General features: G+C 36.9%; 1 protein-coding gene across 1 annotated transcript; it reads left to right on the plus strand.

The window, feature by feature from the left end:
- The first annotated feature begins 7533 nt into the window (after positions 1-7533).
- On the plus strand, positions 7534-17384 carry MUC7 (mucin 7, secreted). Its single transcript, XM_024579693.4, has 3 exons — positions 7534-7741; positions 9502-9570; positions 15919-17384. Exons 2-3 carry the CDS (start codon positions 9517-9519, stop codon positions 17260-17262), a joined length of 1398 nt encoding a protein of 465 aa, XP_024435461.2. The 5' UTR covers positions 7534-7741; positions 9502-9516; the 3' UTR covers positions 17263-17384.
- The last annotated feature ends 6245 nt before the right edge of the window (positions 17385-23629 follow it).

Raw genomic sequence — 23629 nt, forward strand, 5'->3', positions numbered from 1 at the left:
CCACCCTGTATCATATGCAAGGCATAAACAATAATGAGCATAAAGGGGAGGGAGACATTTATCCCTCTTTAGGGAAAGCAAACACTTATAGAAAACTAGAATAGATAAACTATTATAGAAGATACATGTAATCACAAAATCTTGGTACAAAAGGGTTGAAAGTAAGTTCACTAGCTAATGAGACACCAGGTCCTGAAGAAGTAAGAATCAAAGATAAGAAGGCATATAACTAAGATTAGGGCCGTAAAAAATGATCCGTAGTACATACTATGATTTTTCACTGAGGAGACGGAAAAAAAAAATGCTTTCATGAAGATGAAAACAAAAGGACTGATTTCAATGGGCAGAAAAAGGTAGAAGGCCCCTGCTGGATAAAAACATAGCAAATATATGGAGGTAAGAGAGCAATTAGCAATCATGTTCACACCCTCCAAACATATGTTAAGGGTACACAACATACCAGGACTTAAATTCTGGGAACATGAATATGGATAAACTACAATACTTTCCAAAATTCCCATTTGCTCTTAATCCCATGAAACAAGTTGTCCATGAATATCAGACATACCTAGAAAAATGGATATGAGCATGGGAATTTATAAACAGATTAACAAGGACTAGGATTAAGAGTTCTACAGAAAGAGAAGAAAGAGAAAATTAATAAAGGTTTTACAGAAGATTATTAGAGAAAATATACCTTGAAAATAATAAAAACATTTAATTTCTTATATGTGGCAAACTCTGTTCTCAAGTTTCACATATAACTATTTAATACTCACCATTATCTTATAAGATAATTCCCATCATTATTGACATTCTACAGATAGGAACACTGAGGCACATGGAATTTAATCAATGACTCAAGGACATATAGTAGGTCAATGAAGAGCAGGTATTCAACCTGGATGGTGTAGCCCATACTATTAACTTTTCCTACCACTAGTGCCTAGGACATCTAGAAGGTGAAAACAAATGAGGAATCAATTGTGATGGTCCAGTCAGCTTTGTGTTCTGCTTATCCTGGACTTTCATATAACAAAAAGTTTTGCTCAACTAGGACTGCACAAACTCCACATTAATGTAATTCAAATAGTCTTTACCATTAGATACAGTTTGGAGCACATTTCCCCTAGAAACACAAGTTCTTCTGTATATTTATTGTTGTTTAGTAAAGAGAGAAGAGGAAGAAAGAGGAGGAGTGGAAGAGGAGAACTGGGGGTTTGGAGCAGGACTGGAGGTAGAAAAGCAGAACAAGAAATGAGAAAGATAGAATCATGAGGGAAACCCATTCTTAGACCAGAAGAAAGAAAAGACAGAAAAGTAGATAGAAAAGGGGCAATCCTGACCTGGCTGGTGTGGCTCAGTGAATTGATCACCTGCCTGGGAACCAAAGGGTTCCAACCCGGGAGTTGAATTCTGCATCAGGGCACACGCCTGGCTTGTGGGGCCAGGTTCCCAGTAGAGGGCGCACAAGAGGCAACCACATATTGATGTTTCTCTTCCTTTCTTTTTCCCTCCCTTTCCCCCTCTCTAAAAATAAATAAATAAAATATTTTTTTTAAAAAAGAAAAGGGTTAATCCTACGTTGGAGAATTCAGAAACTATTCAAAAAATCCAAGAAGAGAAAAAAGTTTAAGAATTTTTAAACACATAAAAGAAAAAAGAAGAAAGGAAGAACAAGAAGCACCTGGATGACATAATGCTTGGGAATAAGAAACTCATTAATTGTCCAATTTATGAAAAAAGTTAAGGGGTGAAAGTGAGATAGCAAAAAAAGTTTTCTATTAAACAGACTATAAAGAGACAGGTCACTGTTTAAGAAGGTAATGCAATTGAGCATTATTTAGTTTCAAGAAAGATGAATTAGGAATTACATACAGTTGAAAATAAGAAGTTGAATGTTTAGTTTTGAATAGATGATAATTAATAAAACTGTATCCTAGAGAAAGTAGAAGGAATTAGACTTTCAAACACTAAGGTTGCTCTTTTACAAGGAATAAAAGAAATGGACTTGTCATCCCCTTGGCTGCTGCTTCCCATTGTGGTAGATGGTACTACTGTCCCCAACCATTTACTTCCTCCACCCTCGTAAAAAGAGGATTATAGATGTCCACTCACTGCCATAGAGCTGCAGGGCATCCAGCCCTCTAAACACACACAACAAAATTGCAGAAACAGGCTGCCCTCGGTTGCCAAGACATGATATGAGAGAAAATACGTTTGCTTTTATTAGTCACTGAGATTGTTGTTGCTACTGAAGGAAAGCCAAATAGTACCGAGACCATTACTCTCTGATCTTCCAACAGACGATTCCCACTGCGGTGAAGCCTGGCACATTTGTCCCTCCTTCTTTCTTCCCTTCTCTATGGCTGCTGTCAACCACACAGCAGGTAGTTGGTAATTATAATTTTGTATTTTTTCTTATCATCAGCTCTCAAAATTATATAAGCTTTAGGCCCCTCCAAGCCTAGATCTTCCTGTACTGGGGACAAAGGGAGCTATTGAACTTAACTTTACCATTTTACAAAGGAAGAAAATAAAACCCTGAGGGGTTAATGATATTCCTCCAAGGCAATACTATTCATAAATAGCAAGGTCAATTCTGAAGCTGAGGTCTTTTGATTTCCATTTCAGAGAATAACACCATTTTTTCCCAAAATACAAAGTTATTTATGGCATTTGTACTAGCTTTTAAGTGATAAACATAACTCTAACTCTACCCCTCAGCTTTTTTTCATTTAAAAAACTAGAAAGCTACTTTCTATGTCTTAGAGTTATTTTGCATATTAAATGAAAAAATAAATGTAACATGATTTATCAACTAAAAATATGTTACATTTACATTTAATTTTTTTTAAGTATTGAACCTAGTTTACAGAGAGAACTTGTATAAAACTAGATGTTTTTAAAATAAAATAAAATTGTAACAAAGAAAATATATTTTGGATAATAAGATAAAGCCAGGGAAATTCCCCAACAGAGATCTTAAAAGAGGAACTGAAGTTCTTTGGTTACATGATTGCAGTTATATAGCTAACAAAATTGTGATTAAAAGGTAACTGTACACTTAATTACACTCATAGGCTGGAGCCATTCAGGTTATACTGTGAAGATCACTTTCATGTTTACTACAGAATAATACTCTTTCTACGTGAAAACAAATGAAAATTTTTCTCATGGTACTGAAATGAAGGAAAGGTAATTATATTAAACAATTACTGTGATTTGGTTTATGGATATTTTGAATCCTTTATATCTCATTATATTTTTTTCTTTTAACTTCAGCATCTTGGAAATTGGGGGAAATCTGTAGCCGACTTCCACAGTTTACAGAACTTCCAGGTCTGGGTCTCCTGCAACATCCATGCTGCGTAAATCAGAGCTATAGTTCTTCTCCAGCCTAAAAGCCTAGTATTAATCCCATTTCCTTGTGCTAGACTTCTTCAGTCCCACAGAATATGTTTCTCTGTCCCTAAAGGCATGGCTAACTAAACCCACACCACAAATTTTTCCATACAAATTTTCAAAAGCAATCTGTAAATTCAAAATCATGAGACATATTCAAAGTATTATTATCCCCAAAGCCAAAACATCTACTACTACATAATCTGGAAGAAACACATTCATATGCTTTTCATTGGTCCAAAATCAGAGCTATTACTATTGCACAACATGGCAGCAAACTGCAGATATGGTGTGGCCTGACTGAGTTTAATTTTGCTAAATCTAATAACATGTCACAAAAACATTTTCTGTCACATAAGTCTATGCACTAAAAATTATGTCATCCTACTGTCATCTTGAACTTCCTATGACCAGAGACATTAGCTCAGTTAGGTACCTTTCTAGAAACTATTCAACCAGAATCTCTCAACACTGTGAATTAATTAAAGATTAACTGGAGTGACTGTTTCTTTCTTTTTTTAATTAAAAAAATTTTAATTACAGTTTACATTCAATATTATTTTATATTAGTTTCAGGCATACAGCATGGTGGTTAGATAATCATATACTTTACAAAGTATTCCCCCTGATATTTCCAGTACCCACTGGGCACTCACTATACATAGTTATTATGATATTATTGACTACATTCCCTATGCTGTACTTTCCATCTTTTGTGACTATTTTGTAACTGCCAGTTTGTGCTTCTTAATCCCTTTGCTTTTTCAGCTAGCCCCCTGACCCTCATTCCTCTTCAGCAGCCATCAGTCAGTTCTCCCAACCTATGAGTCTGTTTCTGACTTGTTTGTTCATTTATATTGTTCTTTAGATGCTTTCATTGGCTTATGTTGCTCTGATCTTTTGTTGGTCACAAGTCACTAGAAATTACCTTTCAGTTTTGCCAATGTTCATCCTAAGTCCTTCAGAGCCAATGATCCATTACAGTTCAGATTGTTCCTGGATTTAAAACATTTGGCTGAAAGATATGTTGGCGTCAAAGCAAGAAAGAAAAGATACTCCACTGTTGACAACCTGAATTAATGTCAGAGAAGAAAGTGGTTTATTGAGCTGTTTATGTTAGCTTAGAAATAGGAAAATTATCTTCCCTGTTTGGACATGTGATTGTTCAGTAACTGATTAGGACCTAAGGTAAGCAAACCAGTCACACAGTTTTTTACTCTTAATTATATCATCAGAATTTTTTTCAAAATCAACTCTCAAAATGTACGTTCTTTGTTCCTAAACCACCTGTGACTCCTAAAATATTCTTAAAACCCTAACCATTTAAACATTCTGGGACTTTAACAACTAACACCATGTCTGACGCCCAGTAGGCATTAAATAAATGTTGAATGAATGAATGAATGAATGATGGAATAGCTAAACTCCATGACAAGAAAAATTATAAATATCCACATTTGTTCAATGAAGATATTGAGGTATTATGAGTTAAAATAGCTTGTCTGGTATCAACCAGTAAATAAATGTTCATATTACACTTTGAAGTAAAATGACCCAACTATAAATTCTCTTGACTAATCTCTACAACACACTAACATATAATGTTAGTTATATTTATGAAGGTTATTTAGATTTGGCAGGCAACATGGAATACTGATTAGCTCTGTATTCAGGTCTTGAAGTAACAGACATGAGACACAACACTAGCCTTATCAAATTTAGGAAGGTTAAAATCATACCAAGCATATCCTGCAAACACAATGCTTTTAAATTGAAAATCAGCGGCAAAAGGAAGCTGGAGAAACCACAAATATGTGGAGATTGAACAACATGCTACTAAACAACAACTGGGTCACAGAAGAAATAAAAGAAGAAATCAAAGATACCTAGAGACAAATGAGAAAGACGTTATGACATATCAAAGTTTGGGGGATATATGTAAAGGGCTAATATCCAAAATTAATATAATAAACTAATATAAATGACTCAGACAACCAAACACCAAAAACTCAAACAATCCAATTAAACAGTGGGCAGAGGACCTGAATTTATGGCCAATTCATAAATAAGTTAATAAATTAATAATTTCTGTATGATTTTTACCTGTCAAATACATGAAATCATGAGCCAAAGATATGACAAGGCAAAGAAAACTTGGTAGTTTAAGACCAATTTCAACTCAATTCCCCTATCACCACCAAAAGCTTTTAAATCATCTTTAAATTTTATTTTTTTAATTGAATGGTTTGTCACTGGTCTGTCTTTTATTTTTATTTTTATTGAGGTTATCAGGGTGACATTGGTTAATAAAAGTATGAAGGTTTCAGGTAGGCAATTCTACAATACATTACCTGTATATTGTAGGTGTATTCACCACCCCAAGTCAAATCTCCTTCCATACATTACATCTTAATTACCATAAAACTATCATAGCAGAATATTTTAAAAATTAAGAGAAGAAAAAAATCTTATTGAAATTTTGCCTAACATTTAATAATCACAAGGATCATATTTTCTATATTCAATTTCATTTAATTCTCAGAACAATTCTATCACATAGAATTAATATTATCCTATTTTTGGATGAATATATTGGCACACATGTGATTAGTAATTGTCCATACAACACATAGCTAAATACAGAAGGATTTGGGAATCCAGTCAGGCTACTTGACTTCATCCCACACACACCATTGAATTACCCTATAACAAAAGGCTTTCATACTTTTCTGACTGCAAGTCAAAGACATGTAACTTGCATAACCCAATACATACCCACATGTACAACCATAAAATATTTCTTGAAAAATAGTTACAATCTGATATTTTCTTTTTGGTTCCTCTCAAATCATTCTTTAAATAATGTTTACAACCCTCTAGATTGATAGGACAGATGGCTAAGGGGTTGCATCCACACATCAATTTGTGCCATAGTAAAAAAAAAAAAAAAGTATGCTACTTAGCTATTGGAAAACAGATTTAGGGACAAAATAGCACAGAGGAAAAATTCAAATTCTTAAATGTGTCATATTTAAGATCATCCCTATCTTAAATATTTGACAAACTTAACCAAGTTGACTTTCCTATGATTTGTTTTTTTAATCAGTAATCTAGCAATAATAACATAAATTGCAAGAGTTTTTATGAGGATTAAATGATCTAATCCACATGAAGTGATTATCACAGAGTCTGCATAGTCTAGGACGTGATAAGGACTAAATGAACTATAGCTATTAGAAAAGAAAGTATAACATTTTCTAGCATAGGATAATTTTTCTCAACTGAATACATTGATCACATATGGTTAAATCTCTCAATACTTGGATTCACTTTAAATATAAAATTATCTGATTCACTATACCCACTTGCCATAAATTAAAAATAGGTTATGAAATTTTCCGTGCCTACCATCTTTGCTAAGCTAGTGTCTATTGTATCCATTCACATTATTCAGGTCATGGAAATAACATACTTACAGAACTTACTATATCTTGAAGTATTTTCTTACCCTTTAAATACCCAGCTATTCGTTAGCTACAAGCAAATTTATTAGGCATATTTCATATTTTATGTAGCTTAAAAGCCTGTCTACAGTACCTTTAACCATCTTAAATAAAATTACAACTAGAAAAGAAATATCAAATTAAGATTAAGAAACTATAAAGACTGTGTTTACTAATTCTCCCCCTCTACCCCGAGATCTTTTTTCTTCCAAAACTGAGACAACCGCATTTATTTTAACTTTCTCCTTTTCCCATTTTTCAAAATCCATCTTGTCAAATAGGCTAATTCTTACAGTGTACATCAGTTGCGATTCATATGCCTAGACAAGGGAAAACTCCAGAATCCACCCAGTTTTGCAATAGTGGTTCTCAAATAATGGTTTCATTTTGTGAATAGTACAGGACAGTTTTAAAAATGCTTTTGCCTGTCTCCCTGCCCCATAGATTGTGAAAGCTGCCCAGGTAATTTTAATGTGCAGTCAAGTTTGAAAACCACTGTCAGACCACTCTGCATGCTTTCTGAAAGCCTGTTATGTGATTGGATCAAAGCTCTATGAATGAAGTTGCCAAACTGGCAAATGCAACTGTCATTTCTTTGTTTAGGTAAAGAAAATCAACCCAGAGATCACCTTCACTCAACCCTCTTCTTAACTCCAATAAAAATCCAGATGAAGGTACTTATAAAGGAAGACTTTCCTGTGGAAGTTCTTATTCTTCTTGAATTTCAAGCTCTCTCTCATCTTGAATTTTCAACTAGTGGCTGTATAAACTGACTATCTGGCAAAAGTAAAATTAAACAGTTTGGTTGTTTCAAAGAAGAATCTCCAACCAAGGTATGTATTAGAAATATAGATGTAGGGGTTTTGACTTTTGCTCATATTCTTAAGTTTATTATGCTCACATGTGATAAAATATAATGGAATATTATTCATCCTTTAAAAAGGAAAAACTAGTTCATTTGCAGCCACATGGGTGAATCTGAAGGGAATTTTGCTCAGCCAGACAGAAAAAGGAAAATACTGCATGATATTACTTATATGTAGAATCTAAAAAATAAAAGTCAAACTCACAGAAACAGAAGGTAGAAAAGTGGTTGCCAGGGGCTGTGGTTAGTGACATAGGGAGAGGTTGGTAAAAGGGTCCAAACTTCCCCTGTTACAATATGAATAAAGTCTGACATTTAAAGTATAATGCAGTGACTGTCGTTGACAACACTGTATTGTATAACTGAAATTTGCTAAGAAAGTAGAACTTAAACATTCTCACCTAAAGATAAAGAAAAAGTGGTAAATACGCGAGGTGATGTATGTGTTAATTAACTCAGTGAGGGGAGTCTTTTCAAACTGTATACATATATCAACTCATCACATTGGACCCGTTAAATAATCTCAGTTTTATTTGTCAATCATAACTGAATAAAGCTGAAGAAAAAATGGAAATAGTCATACTACCTAAAAACCTTAGGTGTATTTTAAGAAAATACATTCTCAGTGGTAAAGCTCACCAAATCTTTAACATTTCTGAAGGAGTGTGTCAGGAAGGACAATGGTGTTGAATGGCTGTGCAATTTACATCCAACCTAACAATCTACTGATTCTTTTCTGCTGATGTATTTTAATGGTCTCTGAAGTCAATCATGAGTGGAAGAGTTTTAAAGACACATTAAAAATAGATCTGCATTTCTGTTGTTTTGTTTGAGTTGGGTATTTTATGCATTTTAAACTGCCTACAAAGAGAGCATAGTAGAGATAGCACTTTTAAGTAGGTGGCCACAAGAGCACAGCACTATGGAATCTGTGGACCTCTCCTCCTGTGTCATTTTTAAAGATGGCAAGGATGATAGACACCAACACTGGCCCCAAGCAATCTGTCAGCATGAGGGTTCTTGAACTTTGCCTTCCCAGAGCACAGGTTGCCATATACTTGTGAAGTAGTGCTGAAAACTATAATCAAATTAAGGACAAAACCTTCTTCCTCATTGGGTCACTGATGGACAATAATTTGCTTTTGGGAATCACTTGCAAAAAAAAACTCAGTAGATTGATGTTAAAGAAAAGATGGACATTGCACAATTATTTTCCCTTCAGGTATATGTAACACAGGAATTACATTTTTTGTTTTTTAAAAAAAAATTACATTAAGATATTGAGTTTTACAATAATCCAGTCACATCGACACTATATAGATCATGAATCTACAGAAATCTGTAAGTTTTGACTAATTTTAGCAAATATTATCAAAAGTACAACCAAATAAGTTATATCTCTCCAATCTAGCCACCACTGGAGGCCACAAGAATTTTTCAAAAAAGCTTTGACTTTCAAAAAAGCATTTAAAAACTATCTGGAATTGCTTTTCATAAAATACAAGTCCCATGATTTTGTTATAAAATATCAGAAACATAGCAATATTACTATACAGGGTATACTCTTCCTTTCTTCTAAGTTTCAAGCGTATCTATAAAATCCTGTTGTGCTTTTTTTTTGTCACATTACATAGCATGTACTAGGATTGTTTTTAAATTTTTATTTTAAATTAAGAAACATAATGTTATCAGTTTGACTAACCACTGGTAATCTTTTTCTGCTTTCAGAGACAATATCAAAAAATGAAAAAATTAACTTTCAACTTCAGCCTATTGGCTCTTATTGCATGTTTCTTGGTAAGTTCCCCCAAATCCTAGAAATTCTTAATATACTTTGTATTAATTATAACTTCATACAAAGTCTTGACACTAATTATGTCTCCTTTATATAACAACGTAATGTCAAGATGTCTATTATTATAGACTTGTTCCTATTTTCCTTTTCCTGTCTCTTTTACATATAATTCTCTATCTAGTAGTTTTGGGCATGAAGGGATTGCAGCTAGGTAGAATCTGGGAAAGCTATCTCCTTTTCCAGGGACAGCTCTTTCTTTTTTTTCTCTTTTTCAAAAGCATGACAATCAAACCATCAGAAAAATATTACTGAAGCTTATTTAATGTTTTAAGGTTACAAAATAGAAAGTTGAAGATAAATATTCTAGAAAGACATGCTGCATCAGTGGACATATCACTGACTGTATAATCATTTTAATAAAAATATTTGTAAAGACAAAAATTAGAAAGCATTTATGATCTATACAGACACATTGGTTACAATTAACATGTTTCTGTTAATTGAGGAGTAAAGTTCTTCTTTACTGTTTACTCTTTTTTTTACTTAAGGAAAAATAAAAACAGAGGGAGGAAAAGGTCATTCACTCTAGAAACACTTTCATTCAGACTTTTAAAAATAAGCACTTGGTAGGCTCCAAAACATACAATGCAAAAAAGGAAGTGTAACTCCCATAGCCAAAAACATCAATGGAATAATGAGAACCTCAGAGAAAGAACAATGACCATAAACTATGTTGGTATTAGGGTGAGAGTAAGGACTGAGAGTGCTCAGAATATGTTTCACTTTTAATGATGACTAACAATCTGCTGTGGACTGAGCCTAGTGCTGGGTAACACAAAAAGTACCAAGGCTGAATTCAAAACTGGGAGCTCGCAGATTAGGTCTTCATTTTATAGTGCTTTCCTGAGAGAAAGTATTTAGAAATCCATCTACGTTACACAACGAACAGATATCAACATTTGCCATCAGGCACATGTAATAACATAAGCAGATAAAGTAGAATTATTATTCTGGTACATTTAATGACATCTGTATAAATATTTTTGGACAAGTGGTTCATTTTCACTGAGCTCATTTCTCATCTATAATACAATGTCAAAATAGAAAAATATTTCATTCCATGGGATATCTGTATCAGAAACTTGTGATCTAATTATCTCAGAACTTCTAAAAATCCCTATCCCAAAAATTAAAAAAACAAAAAAATCTGGCTGTGGGGCCTGGGAATCGGCATTCTACAAGATTCTTTTCTATGCTGAAATTTGAGATTATGCAAATACATTTTTTGAGATTAACTTCTTACACTATTACCTTATAATTACATGAGTTATATAAAAAAGATTTTAAGGTCAATTCCACTGAAATCAATACACCAAATGAAAAGCCTCAGGTCAATGATTATAATTAATTATCAAATTTAGCATGCTACAGTAAACCACTGTTTTGGAAGCATTCCCCAACACATTGTGACAAATATGACTTCACTGGCCACATTAATAAACTCTGCTTCAGACTTTCCAAAAATGTTAATGGATTAGAAGACAAATAAAGTTCTGTGGACAAGCCAACTTAGGAAAGGTAGATAAAATTGTATCTAACTTTGTGGACGAGAGCAATTTTCAGAGACAGTAGAGAGAAAAATGGTGTCTTGGTTTCCTTTCCTACAACCCTCTATTTCATACCAACAGTAGGCAACTTCCCAGGAGCCACGTACAAGGCATCCATCCTGAAGATTCTTACAAATTAATAGCACATTTCTATTCCAGAAGCCTGAAATACAAGACTAATGCAACTTATGACAAATTATTTTCTAGTTTATAAAATTATAGAACCCCACTTGTACATGAAGCACAGGCTTCTATGTCCTGAAAAACATAAATTTAGCACATGGATTTTCTCACATTAGAATTAAACTTTGCAAAAATCCTGGAAAACCAGATAGGTACTTGGGATGCACCAACACATACACAGAGCAGCAAAGGACATAAGCCTCAATAGTGAAATGAATGAGTAATTTAGCTTCTGTGTGTTTGACTGCATGACTAAAAAATAGGTTTCTTACACTTATTACTAACTCAGGCATTTCACAGAATATCTGAAGTATGGTGTGGGTATGGACAATCCGCTAATTCTAAGCTCTAAGACAAAGGGTCCATCTTTTTTTTTAATCCTCACCCAATGATATATTTATTGATTTTAGAGAGAGAGGAAGGAGGAGAGAGAGAGAGGAACTTTGATGTGAGAGAGAAAAAATGATTGGTTGCCCTCCATATGCACCCCAACTGGGGATTGAACCCACAACTTTTTGGTGCATGGGAAGATGGACCAAACCAACTGAACCACCCAGCGAGGGCCAACGGGTCCATATTTGACAAGAGATATTTGCGAGGAGCACAAGAAAACTAAGGGCAGCACATTCTGTCCACAAAGCTGCTTGAAACAGAGCAGTTGGTCTGGCAATTTCTAATCTTTAAGAATGAAAAATGTAAGAGAGTATAAGAAAAAAAAGTGATAAAGACACAAGCATAAATGAATCACACCCTTAAGTCAGAATAGAACAATCTAAAAGCAGTTATTGAATAACATAGGCCAGCTTGTATTTCTAAAATTCTACACACTATAAAGGCACACAAATCACTGGAGGGTTGTGTAGAAATGTAGATTCTGACCCAGTAGGCTGGTATGGGGTCCAGGAGTCTACATTTTTTACAACCTCTCAGGTGATGTTGGATGTTGATGCTCTTGGTCAGCGACTAACATTTTGAATAGCAATGACATAGCCAGCAAAAGTCATAAAAACAAAATGAGAAAAAATGAGGACTTCTAAGTATCTGTTCCCCTCAAATGTCTTCAAGGAAAGAGACTAATGCTCCTTGCCTTGTGCAAGGAAGAAATTAGCCAACAATTCCAGTTAGGGTTATTTCTGCTTATCACTAGCTCAGGCAATTCATTCACCTCAAAATATTTATTGAGCACCTGCTGTCCACCAGGAATTATTGTACATGTTGGGTAAATGCAGTAAGAAAAACACAAAACCTTACTAACATCATGGAGCTTATATGTAACACAGTAAAAACAAGAGGCAATGTTGAATTTTAGAAGGGATGAGGGGAGAATAGAACAAGTTTACATTTTTGAATAGGATATTATGTAGGATAGCCAGACGGAAAATGACATTTGATTAAAGACCTAAAGGAGGTGAAAAAGCAAATCATGCAAGCAGAGAAAATGGGAAATATCCACATCTGAAGGAGAGGCCTGCCTGCTTGGTGTGAGGAACAAGGTTAGTAGGCCTGGTGCAGAGTGAGAGGGAAGGCAGGTCAGGAGGGAGACCAGAAGACTAGAAGAGGGTTAGATGGCATGAAGTCTCATGAGCCTTTGACTAGCTCAGGTTTTCACTCTGAGTGGTATGCAAAAACAGTGCATGAAGTCAGTGCACAGTCTTGGAAATATATAGCCCCTTCTCACACACCCCCACCTCCCATAGTCAGTGATGTTTGTCAAAAAATGAAATTTCTACAACATCCAAACAGCATCCATAAATATCCCCTTCTCACACACCCTCACCTCCCATAGTCAGTGATGTTTGTCAAAAAATGAAATTTCTACAACATCCAAACAGCATCCATAAATATATACTTAATATTGTCCATTGATAGTGGTATAATAATGGTATAAAAAACTGATTTCTGACTCCAGGGGGCTTAAATCTGTCTGGGAATATAGCATGGATTTATAATAATAACCAAGGATTAACAAACTTTTTCCAAATAGTGCCAGGTAATAAATATTTTAGACTTTGTGGGCCATATGGTCTCTTCATCAACTGATCAACTCAGCCAATGGAGAATAAAAGCAGCCCCAATAAACAAAGGAGTATGACTATGTTCCAATAAAATTTTATTTACCAAATCAGGCAAGCTTCATTTGGTCCAGGGCTTTGTTTTGTCAACTCCTGAGCTGCATTGGAAAGGCCTAATATAGCTTTTATAAAATAATCATAAGATTAACTCAACATTATTAAGAAGTTTATAAAAAGTAACATTTAATTTCATTGACAATCGAAATAGGCCAAATTCTTTATGCCATTTTTGAGTCATGGCTGACCTTTGTAAAAGATAGTAGGTTGTGTGTCAGGGATAGAATGCAGGATAAAAAGTGAACAGGTGATTAGGAAGTAGAAACAGAAAATCTATTCTAGCCCTCCCCAATACCTGGCTAGGAATGGAGAGTGGTAACCTAGTGATGATAGCGCAGGAGTACATTAGGTGGTCAACGGGCTTCTTTAGTAGATGAGATGTAAGTTGCTACTATATAGCCTGAGATCATAGAGCCAGGGATTTTTAAAAAATGTTGAAGGGAAATATAATAAATGAGAGAGGAACAGCCCTGGGGAGGAGGAAGAGATCCATACAGAACACAGGTGAAGATGTTAGTTGTAAACAGGAAGAAGGAATGACTGGATATAGGTGAGCTTTACAGGTGTCTGGGCAAAAATGCAAAGTCCTTCATGTGATAGCCTCAATTTTGTAAAATAGAAGGCAAAATCATCTCTCTAGGGGAAGAAGAGGAAGAGGAGCATGGATGCTGAGAAGACAGTCTTTTGTGGAAAACAGGGAAGAATGAATTAGCATTGCTGAGGTTCCAGATGAGGGTAGACAATGTATGTCTCTAGTGTTTCTGATATTTGGGGATTTGTGTCATTCTCCAGCAATGTTCACCAACCTGGAAGTAGAAACAGAGAAGGTAATTTGTATAGGGTTGATCTAAAAGTTTGATGTTTTCGAAGTCGATAGGGTAAAAAAGACACACAGGGAAGAAGTCAAAGGTTACAAGAGAGAGACTAGAGTCTCGTACCTTCCTGAAACTTCTGTTAATATAAATTGGTGTTCTGTTTCTAAAAAAGGATTAGTATTTTTCTGACACTATTCAGGGCTTACCTTCATTTAACTTGATTTCCCCTTCCCCATTTCTAGTCTATATTATGTAAGCCTCATTTCAAATGCTATCTTTCCTACTAGGCGATCCTGAATGCTCTTCCTTTTGCCAAAAATAAACTTTCCCTCCAAACTGCCATTGCATCTAGAACATTTTTGCACTTTTATCAATTATTATTTGAACTTCTGTCAGATATACAAAGCTGGCAATCACCACCCAGGCCATCATAGAGTATGAAATAGCTCAAATTTATAGAGTTTTTACCTTATTTACTATGTCTAAGCACTTTACATAGTATATATGTAATCTTATCAGCCACTATATAAGATAAAAACTACTTCTAGAGCTATTTTAGAAATGAGGAGACATAGGCTTAGAAAGTGTAAGCACCTCAGCTAGCTTGCTACAGTGGAGGAACTGGCTCTTACAATCAGACTCCAGTGTCTTTATCTTAACACACTATACTGCTCCCCATAGACTTTTTGTTGTATTTCCTTGGACTGTAGTTTGGGGGAGGGGAGGCTATGGTTTCCACTAGATTTCAGACTTATGTAAAGATAGGTTCATATCTTCAATGTGTTTCCCTTAGATATGTTGCATATAATAGTTTCTCAGTGCCCAGTTACAAAATTAATTAATGGTTCAGAGCCTGGGATCTCACTAATTTCTTGGAATGGGGAGTGAGAAAGGTGTTCTCGGGTAATTCCACCACCTTGCAGGACATTTGGTCCCATACAAAACATCCATGAGGCCATTTGGTCCACACCAAAAGATTTTTAAAATTTAGTCCTGTCCAAATCAGCCAAGATTAGGAAATGCCCTGGGTCCAAACATACCATAATGTTTATTTACACTTCTGGTTTACAGGATTAGATTTTATAGGAGTAGATTTTTCAAAAAGACTATTATGTTTTATTGGTTCAATAATTGTGTTGTGGCTGCCAATCACAACCCTTCTCACCTCAGGGGCCTTGCTGGTCATGGTACACGGGGTGTGGTAGATTGGGTTAGTGTGGATGAAATGTCTCTGTGGGCACTTTGGACAGGACCAAATGTATGCTAGTCATTCCCATGGAGCATTTACTTCCATCTGAACCAACTTCCCAAGGCCGCTTTTTTCATTAAGCAGTGTAGGTAATTTGGCCCTCTTCAAAATCTTTCGGTCAGAGAGTAAAGTTGTATTGTGTTCTGTTTTGTTCTTTTGTTTTGTTTTGTTGCATTTAATATTATTCTACTCTTTAGTGACTGCTAGAGTTCCAGAAGGAAGAGAAATATTCTATTTTTTCTTCGAATTTATTTTTTCAGTGGAATATATGACTATGACTTTTTAAAGTACATATACTAATGTTTCAACTTTTAAGTGATCAAATTTAAAACTATTTTTTGTTTCTGTTCAATTTTTATCACCACAGTCCAGTGATGGCTACGGAGTTCACAGGGGATACCATAGACCTTTCCAGCTGTCACCATTCCGTCTACCCCAACAGCCAGGAAGGGTTATACCAAGCGTCATTGTTCACTATCGTCCAGGATTTATTTCACCGTTCCCTCATTCTCTTTTTCGCCCACTATTGAATGTTCCTTTTCCTCCCCCTCCTCCCTTTCGACCACGGCCCATTCCACCTCTACCCCGTCCATTGATCCCTATCAGACAGCATCAACACCTTCCAGTCTCTCCAAATTCACCATTCCAAAAAAGACCCTCCCCTCCCATTATTCCTACAGATCATTCCAAATGTATACCTGTACCCATAATTAAAACAATCCCTGTAGCTACAACCACAACCCCTATCCCTAGAGAACCCAGCACCACTCCAACAACTGTCACCACTTCCACAGAACCCACCACCAAAACAGCAACCACTACCAATTCAGGAAAACCAACCACCACAATAACCACCACCACTCTTACAGAATCCCCCATAACACCAACAACCACATCGACAGAACCCCCTACAACAGAAACCACCACCACTCTTACAGAATCCCCCATAACACCAACAACCACATCGACAGAACCCCCTACAACAGAAACCACCACCACTCTTACAGAATCCCCCATAACACCAACAACCACATCGACAGAACCCCCTACAACAGAAACCACCACCACTCTTACAGAATCCACCATAACACCAACAACCACAATGACAGAACCCCCTACAACAGAAACCACCACCACTCTTACAGAATCCACCATAACACCAACAACCACAATGACAGAACCCCCTACAACAGAAACCACCACCACTCTTACAGAATCCACCATAACACCAACAACCACATCGATAGAACCCCCTACAACAGAAACCACCACCACTCTTACAGAATCCACCATAACACCAACAACCACATCGATAGAACCTCCTACAACAGCAGCAACCACCACCACTTCCACAGAAGAGACTACACCTGCAATCGACATCATTCTCGCAGAAGCCACCTCCACAACAACCACTATCACTTCTACAGAACCAACTACAGCAACCACCACCATGAAAATTTCCACGGAACCAATCATCACCACAACAGAAGCCACCACCTCCTCAACAGAACCTACCATTTTGACAACAGACCTCACTGCCACAACACCAGCAGCAACCACCACAGCTACTAGTCAAATTAACACAACCCCTCCCTCTACTGTACTGGCTACCACTATCCAGGTGACAACTCCCAGACAAATTACATCAAAAAAGAATATTTTCCAGCGTCTTTGGGGAAAACTCCTTTCATCTTTCCATCGACACAAATGAGAAATAATATTTCCCAAATCTCTGAGCTCATAGAAAAAATGAACTCCAATTATTTCATTGGAATCAACCCTGCTCTAACTAGCACACCAATGAAATAAAATAAAGTACTATTTGAGCAACAATTGCTGTCCTGATGACTACCACTCTATCTATATTTTAATACCTGCCACCAACTGATCGGTCAGTTTCCCAGAAGAAAGCAGAGAACCTTTATTTTTAACAAAGGCATTTAATAAAGGATCTACTTAAAGAGAGAGGGCAGGATTAAGTGAATGAAAAAGGGATATTAAGGCATTTAGGGTCTAGCCACAGTGGAGCTTGTAGTGTGCCTAGGCTTGATGGTGCAAAAGGATCAAATACCAATACCAGACCCTCAATGAGAGTTGGGACAATGGACAAAAGGCCACCCAGTGGGATCTGTTGCTGTCAAGGGATGTAACTACTTCAAGATAATGCATAACAGTATGGAGAGTGCAGGACAGTACCCCTACCTCTCTCCTATTGCTTTCATCACTGGGCTCCATCCAAAATCTAACAGGCAAGGAAACCCACGTAATAAAGTTTGTATAGTCATCCTCCCCAGGTAAACAGCTTAGTGGAGAAGGCTGAATTGCTAGTGAGAAACTAACGGCACATAGGGGCATGGCTCAGCATCTTAAAGACAAATGAGTAGGCAACAAAACACGTGAGAGCTCTTGGCTTCCTGCAGAGAAAGGGAAGGGATGGCAGCAAGGTAAATTATAAAATTAGATCAATTTTTACTGCCTTTTCCTGGAAATGCACATATCTCTGGGGATTCTAGGTAATAAAAATATAACTAAATAATATAATTTCTAAGAAAAGAAATACAAAATTGAAATAAAAATTATATATAAATATATCAATATAAAACTCAATAAATATATATTAAAGTGAAATAAGCCAGGAGGTAAAAGTCAAACACCATATGATCTCACCTATAAGTGGAACCTAATCAACAGAACAAACAAATGAGCAAAATAGAACCAGAGACTTGGAAATAAAGAACAAACTGACAGTGACCAGAAAAGGCAGGGGAGGAAAATAAGGGGGGAAAGCAGGAGAAAGGCAAGCCACGGAACGTGAATAGAGGACCCATAGGTATGAACAATGGGGGCAGGGAACTGACTGTGGGAGTGAGGGGGAAGGGGCAGGGCAGAGCAATGGGGGAAAAGACAGAACAACTGTAACTAAACAACAACAAAATAAAATAAATGTAATTAATACAACTTTAAAGGTGGTTTCTTAAACATAGCAGGACAACATACAAATATAAAACATAAGATAATATCTTAATGAATGGACCATTTTATGACCCATGAAGATAGCTCTCAAATTATACAATCACTTTTTATAATGACAGCACCATTGATTCATTTGTGAAGTTAAAAGTCTATTCTATCTATTCTAGCAAACTTAAATGTCTAAATGAGATATGAGGCAGTATTTTAATAAAAGTAGAAAAAAATGAATTTTGGTTATAGCAAAAAAATTGCTTCTCAGAATGCAACCAGTAAATATGGTTACAGACTTACTTGCTCTCAATCAACCTAATAATATCAGTCAGGTATGTTGCTGTCACTTCCAAATTGTATTTGTCTCTGACTCTTGTTCTTTGATTCTTTCACACAAAAAGATCACATTAACCCTTTGTGGAAAGTATGAAAAGTCAGAGTTACTGAATGCATTTGCATCAATATGTATTTGGCCTGTTAGAACAGCTTTTAACTCCTATTCCTGAGCACTACACGCCAAATTTAACCAACCTCCTTGTGAAGTATCACTAACATTACCTGGTTTCTAAACCTAAGTGCTGCTTAAGTATCTCAGAGAAGTCCACATCCCACTAATCTTCCAGCATGGGGCCATCAGAATTTCAGCACTGTCAGCTCTCTCTGCCCCTGCTGCTTCTGCTAGCAACTGGACAGATTCATGCCAACTCCAGTTTAATTCTTAATATGACCTCCATTAGGCACTTTTCTATGGCCCATGTGTACATGAAGTCAAAAGCATGTCTCCTGTCATCAAGAGCTCTTTATCCCTTTGACTTTTGGTACCCATTGTCTTATCACCCCAGAGATTTTAATGCAGGCAATTCTTGCCATTTCTGGCATAGACCCTATTTCAGTTGCCAGGGTAGGTTGGCCACCTGGAGGGACCATTTTGATAAGGAAAGATTCCTCTTCATTCCTCTCCATTCTCCCATGAGCCTTTGTAAAGAGAATTAGCTGAGTCACACCACACTGACACTGCAATGGAACATGGGCTCATCAGTTTTGCAAGACAGCCATCAACTTCATTTCCATTCAGCACACCCTTTCCCTAATGTTAACTTTTCGCCAATTGTCTGTTTCCCTCATTCCTGATAGGAACAGCTTTCACCAGAGACTCAGAGCCCTCCCCACAGCCTATTTCCCCTCACTTATGCTTCCTGAGCTTATATTGTGCATGTTATTCTAGAAACTCTGTCAAATGAAATAGCCATGGCTGCATTGTGTTCTGCACTGACCAGAAGCGCTGGGCTTACTATACACAACTCAGCAGTCACAGGGTTGTGAGTGAAAAATTCTTCATCTAAGATGTTTCATGGAATTCACTGTGATTCACTTCAGCAAATGTCTACCAAGTGCCAGACGCTGTGCATGGTGCTTGAGTTTCAGCACTGTACATAGGGTTGACATCTGGCTGGGGAACACATTCAACAAATTATTGCAAGTGTTTTATACAGAGGAACTACAGGGATCTGTGTGCTCAAATAGGAAGGAAACAGTCTATTCTAGGTGAAATTCCCTAAGCTGCTGTTGGCCCAGAATATGGAATAATTTACTTAAATAATTTTTAATATCAAGTTCCAAACAATAAAACATGATATGTCACCCAGAAAATTCTGTTCGAAGATCCAAAATGCATCTCACTGGGCTAAAACCAAGGTGTCCAGAGGGCTGTGTTCTTCCTGGAGGCTTGAGAGGAGCCTTAGTTTTTTTGTCTTTTCAAGCTTCTAGAGGTTGCCTGAATTCTGTAGCTTGTGATCTCTTCCTCCACCTTCAAGTGCATCACTCCAACCTGTCCTTCCATTATCACGTCTCCTTATCTGACTCTGCCTCCCTCTCCCACAGTTAAGAACTCTTGTGATTACATTGGGCCCTGGATAATTCAGGATAATCTGTTTATATTAAGGTCAGCTGATAGCAACCTTTATTTCATCTGCCATCTTACTTCGTGCTGACCATGTAACAAATATTCATATGTTTCAGGGATTAGGGCATGGGCATGTTGTGGGGTGGGAAGGAAGTATTATTCTGCCTACACAACTGGGTAAAGGGCAGAGAGGCTGCTACACATCCTACAGAGTCCAAACAGGCTCTTCAAGTGTCAGTAGCACGTGGCTGAGGAAGCCTGATCTAAGGTGGTGGATGGGTTTTGCTGTAAGGGTTTTCTAACTGAGCCAAAAGGGGTCCCTGGGGAGCCAGAGATTTTTCCTGTCTTGATCTGGGCTCTGGGCACACAGGTATAAACATACATAACATCTGTAAACATTCAAGATGTGACATGTGAATAATCAACAAAAGAAGAAAGCAAACAGAATATAACCAGAGACATTGAAATTAAGAACAATGTAGCAATGGCCGGAGGGGAGTGGGGAGGGGATAGTGGGGGGAGGGGTCTACAAAAACTACTATGGAGGACACAGGGACGAAATTGAGGGGGAGGGTGGGGGTGGGGGAGGGAGGTGGAACTGGCTGAGGTGGGAGAAAATGCAGACAATTGTAACTGAATAAAAATTAAAAATTTTTAAAAAAAGATGTGACATGTGAAGATTAAGATGAGCATACTTTACTGGAAGTATGTTTGTCCCCTTAAAAAGACCACCACCTTTAATATATGTTAAGCTTATGGTTTTAAAATATGTAGGCAAATAGAAGAAACACCTAAAAGAGTTAAAAACAGTTTCCTCTGGAAAACAGATTAAGATGTGAAGGGGTAGCATTTGTTCTATAAAATATATTACCTTGATAAAAATTAATAATTAAAAAGTGACAAAATGGAAGGAAAAATGCTCTGTCTGCATTTAGCCTCAGAAACCTGAGAGCCTCACCTAACAGGGACAACTTGGTGCCACTGAACTGGGATGTTGACAGAAAGGACAGAGAATATCTACATGAGCCATCAATGGCACAATTTTTTAATTTAACACTCATATGGAACTGCCAGTCACTAACAGCTTTACAGATATTAACTCATTTAATCCACAAAACTATTATTATCCCCCATTATACAGCCTGAAAGTGTCAGAGCCAACATTTAGACCAAGAGCATCACACGTTTTATCTAAATAGTTGGTAGGCCATGAACCTATAGATATTAAAAGTATGAAATGCCCTCTTTATATATTATTAATCAATTTTGACTAGACATCCATAAAAATTAAATCTGTTTACAAATTTATATATTTGATGAGTGAAGAATTTTGCATGGACTCACTTCTGGCTCTGTACCTTTCAAACTGTATTTCTCTTCCTCTATCCACATTTATTTTGGTGCTATATCCCTTAAGGTAAGTTCTTGCTCTGATATGACCTTTGGCCCTGCACATTGATGTCCAAATGTGCATAATACTACTTTAATACAACTTGGTCAAAACAAGCAAGATTCTCATGTACAAAGATAATGACAAATATACAGAAAAGACCTAAAGAACCCAAACAGCCACTGGGTGAACAGAGAACTGATATAAATGGGGTAGAGCATTATCAGTGTGCCCAAACAATTCTTGGTTAAAAAAAAAAATCTCCAGTAGGTCCAATGCATCAGCAAACTCCAAATCCTAAGAAATCAGTAATGCATGAGAAATCTACAGCTAACAAATCTCATTCAATTAAAACTGATAAAAAGTTACTGTGGAAATCTAAAACAACTTCTAGAACCATTTTCCAACAAATAGCAATGACCCCAACCACACTCAACTTCACCTGGTAGAAGAAATGGACAAACCCACATCAAGCCACCAGCATTCAGACCACGGAAAACATCTGGCCAAATAAAACTTCATGGAGAAAATATCACAAAGCAAAATATAGTCAAGAAAAAATTGTCAAAAGCAAACTAGTAAAAGAAACTATCAGGTCAATTTGACTAAATACAAACAACCAAGATGCTCAAAGCTTAAGACAAAAGCATCTGCTCAACAGAAAAGCAAACCAGCAAAACATCATCAGAGACCTCTCCAACTTGCCCTCAGCATCCCTTTTCAGGGCAACCAAAACCTCAACCAAAGGTGCCTTTATTTTGGCATTCTGTTGGGCAGAAACTTTCTGTCCCACTGTATATCCACCCATATAAACCTATTCAAGTAACTGGCACCCAAAAATATCATCAAAGTTGGTGCAGTAAAATACCCAAACCTTACCTAAACAAATATCCCCTAAGGCCATCAGTTAAACCTAAACCATGCTCACATCATCATCTTCCAATGGTATCCTAAGTGCTTCAACCTGGTAGAAAGTTACCACCCAGTTCAACAACCTGTAAACCTATATTCTTCACCACTGCCAAATCAGTGGCTGCCAGCAGCAAATCCTCTATTATGATCAAGACTGTGGTACTTACTATGAAGTCATCCACTTCTGCAATACCTGAGGCCATCACCACTGACATGACAGCCACTACACTCCTACCAACTCCCTCTAACAAGAATATGAGTGCCGCCACCAACTTCACTACCATCTTCAAAACAATGGCTAATACTACCAAGTCTGTCATTTTATCCACAAACCTCACTACAACCATAAAATATGTCACCACTACTAGAACTCTGGCCACCAATACAAAGGGTACTTTATCTATCAGGATATCCTCCATCAACACTGCAACATCCTCTATTCATACTACCTCATCAATTGTCCCTAAGGCTGCATCTGCTGCCCACTTATCATCAGATGCCACAAACATCAATTCATTTCCCACCATCACCTCCCAACCCATGACAACTTCCAGGATCACATCTGCTTCCACATTAACTACCCATCAGGTTAGTAACTTCAAACCTGGTAAGACTATCAGGCCACTTCCTTCCACAAATGTCATCACAGCTGTCAATCCAAAATCTTCTACAGCCACCATATCAGGTGTCACTTCCAGTTTTTCCATTTCAGCTGCCTGTACTCCACCACCATCTGAATCAGCTGGCACAGCACCTGTTTCTGCTATAACTGCTACAACTACCACTGCGTGTGACTTGACATCACCTCCTACAAGCATACCCACCACCACACTGTTTCTACTAAAAAGTTTTCTCTCCTGGCAACAAAAGTCACTAGTTCCAAGCCTGCCACCTCTACAGTCACTGCCA

The sequence above is a fragment of the Desmodus rotundus genome, chromosome 4, assembly GCF_022682495.2.
Source record: "Desmodus rotundus isolate HL8 chromosome 4, HLdesRot8A.1, whole genome shotgun sequence".
NCBI classification, from domain to species: domain Eukaryota; kingdom Metazoa; phylum Chordata; class Mammalia; order Chiroptera; family Phyllostomidae; genus Desmodus; species Desmodus rotundus.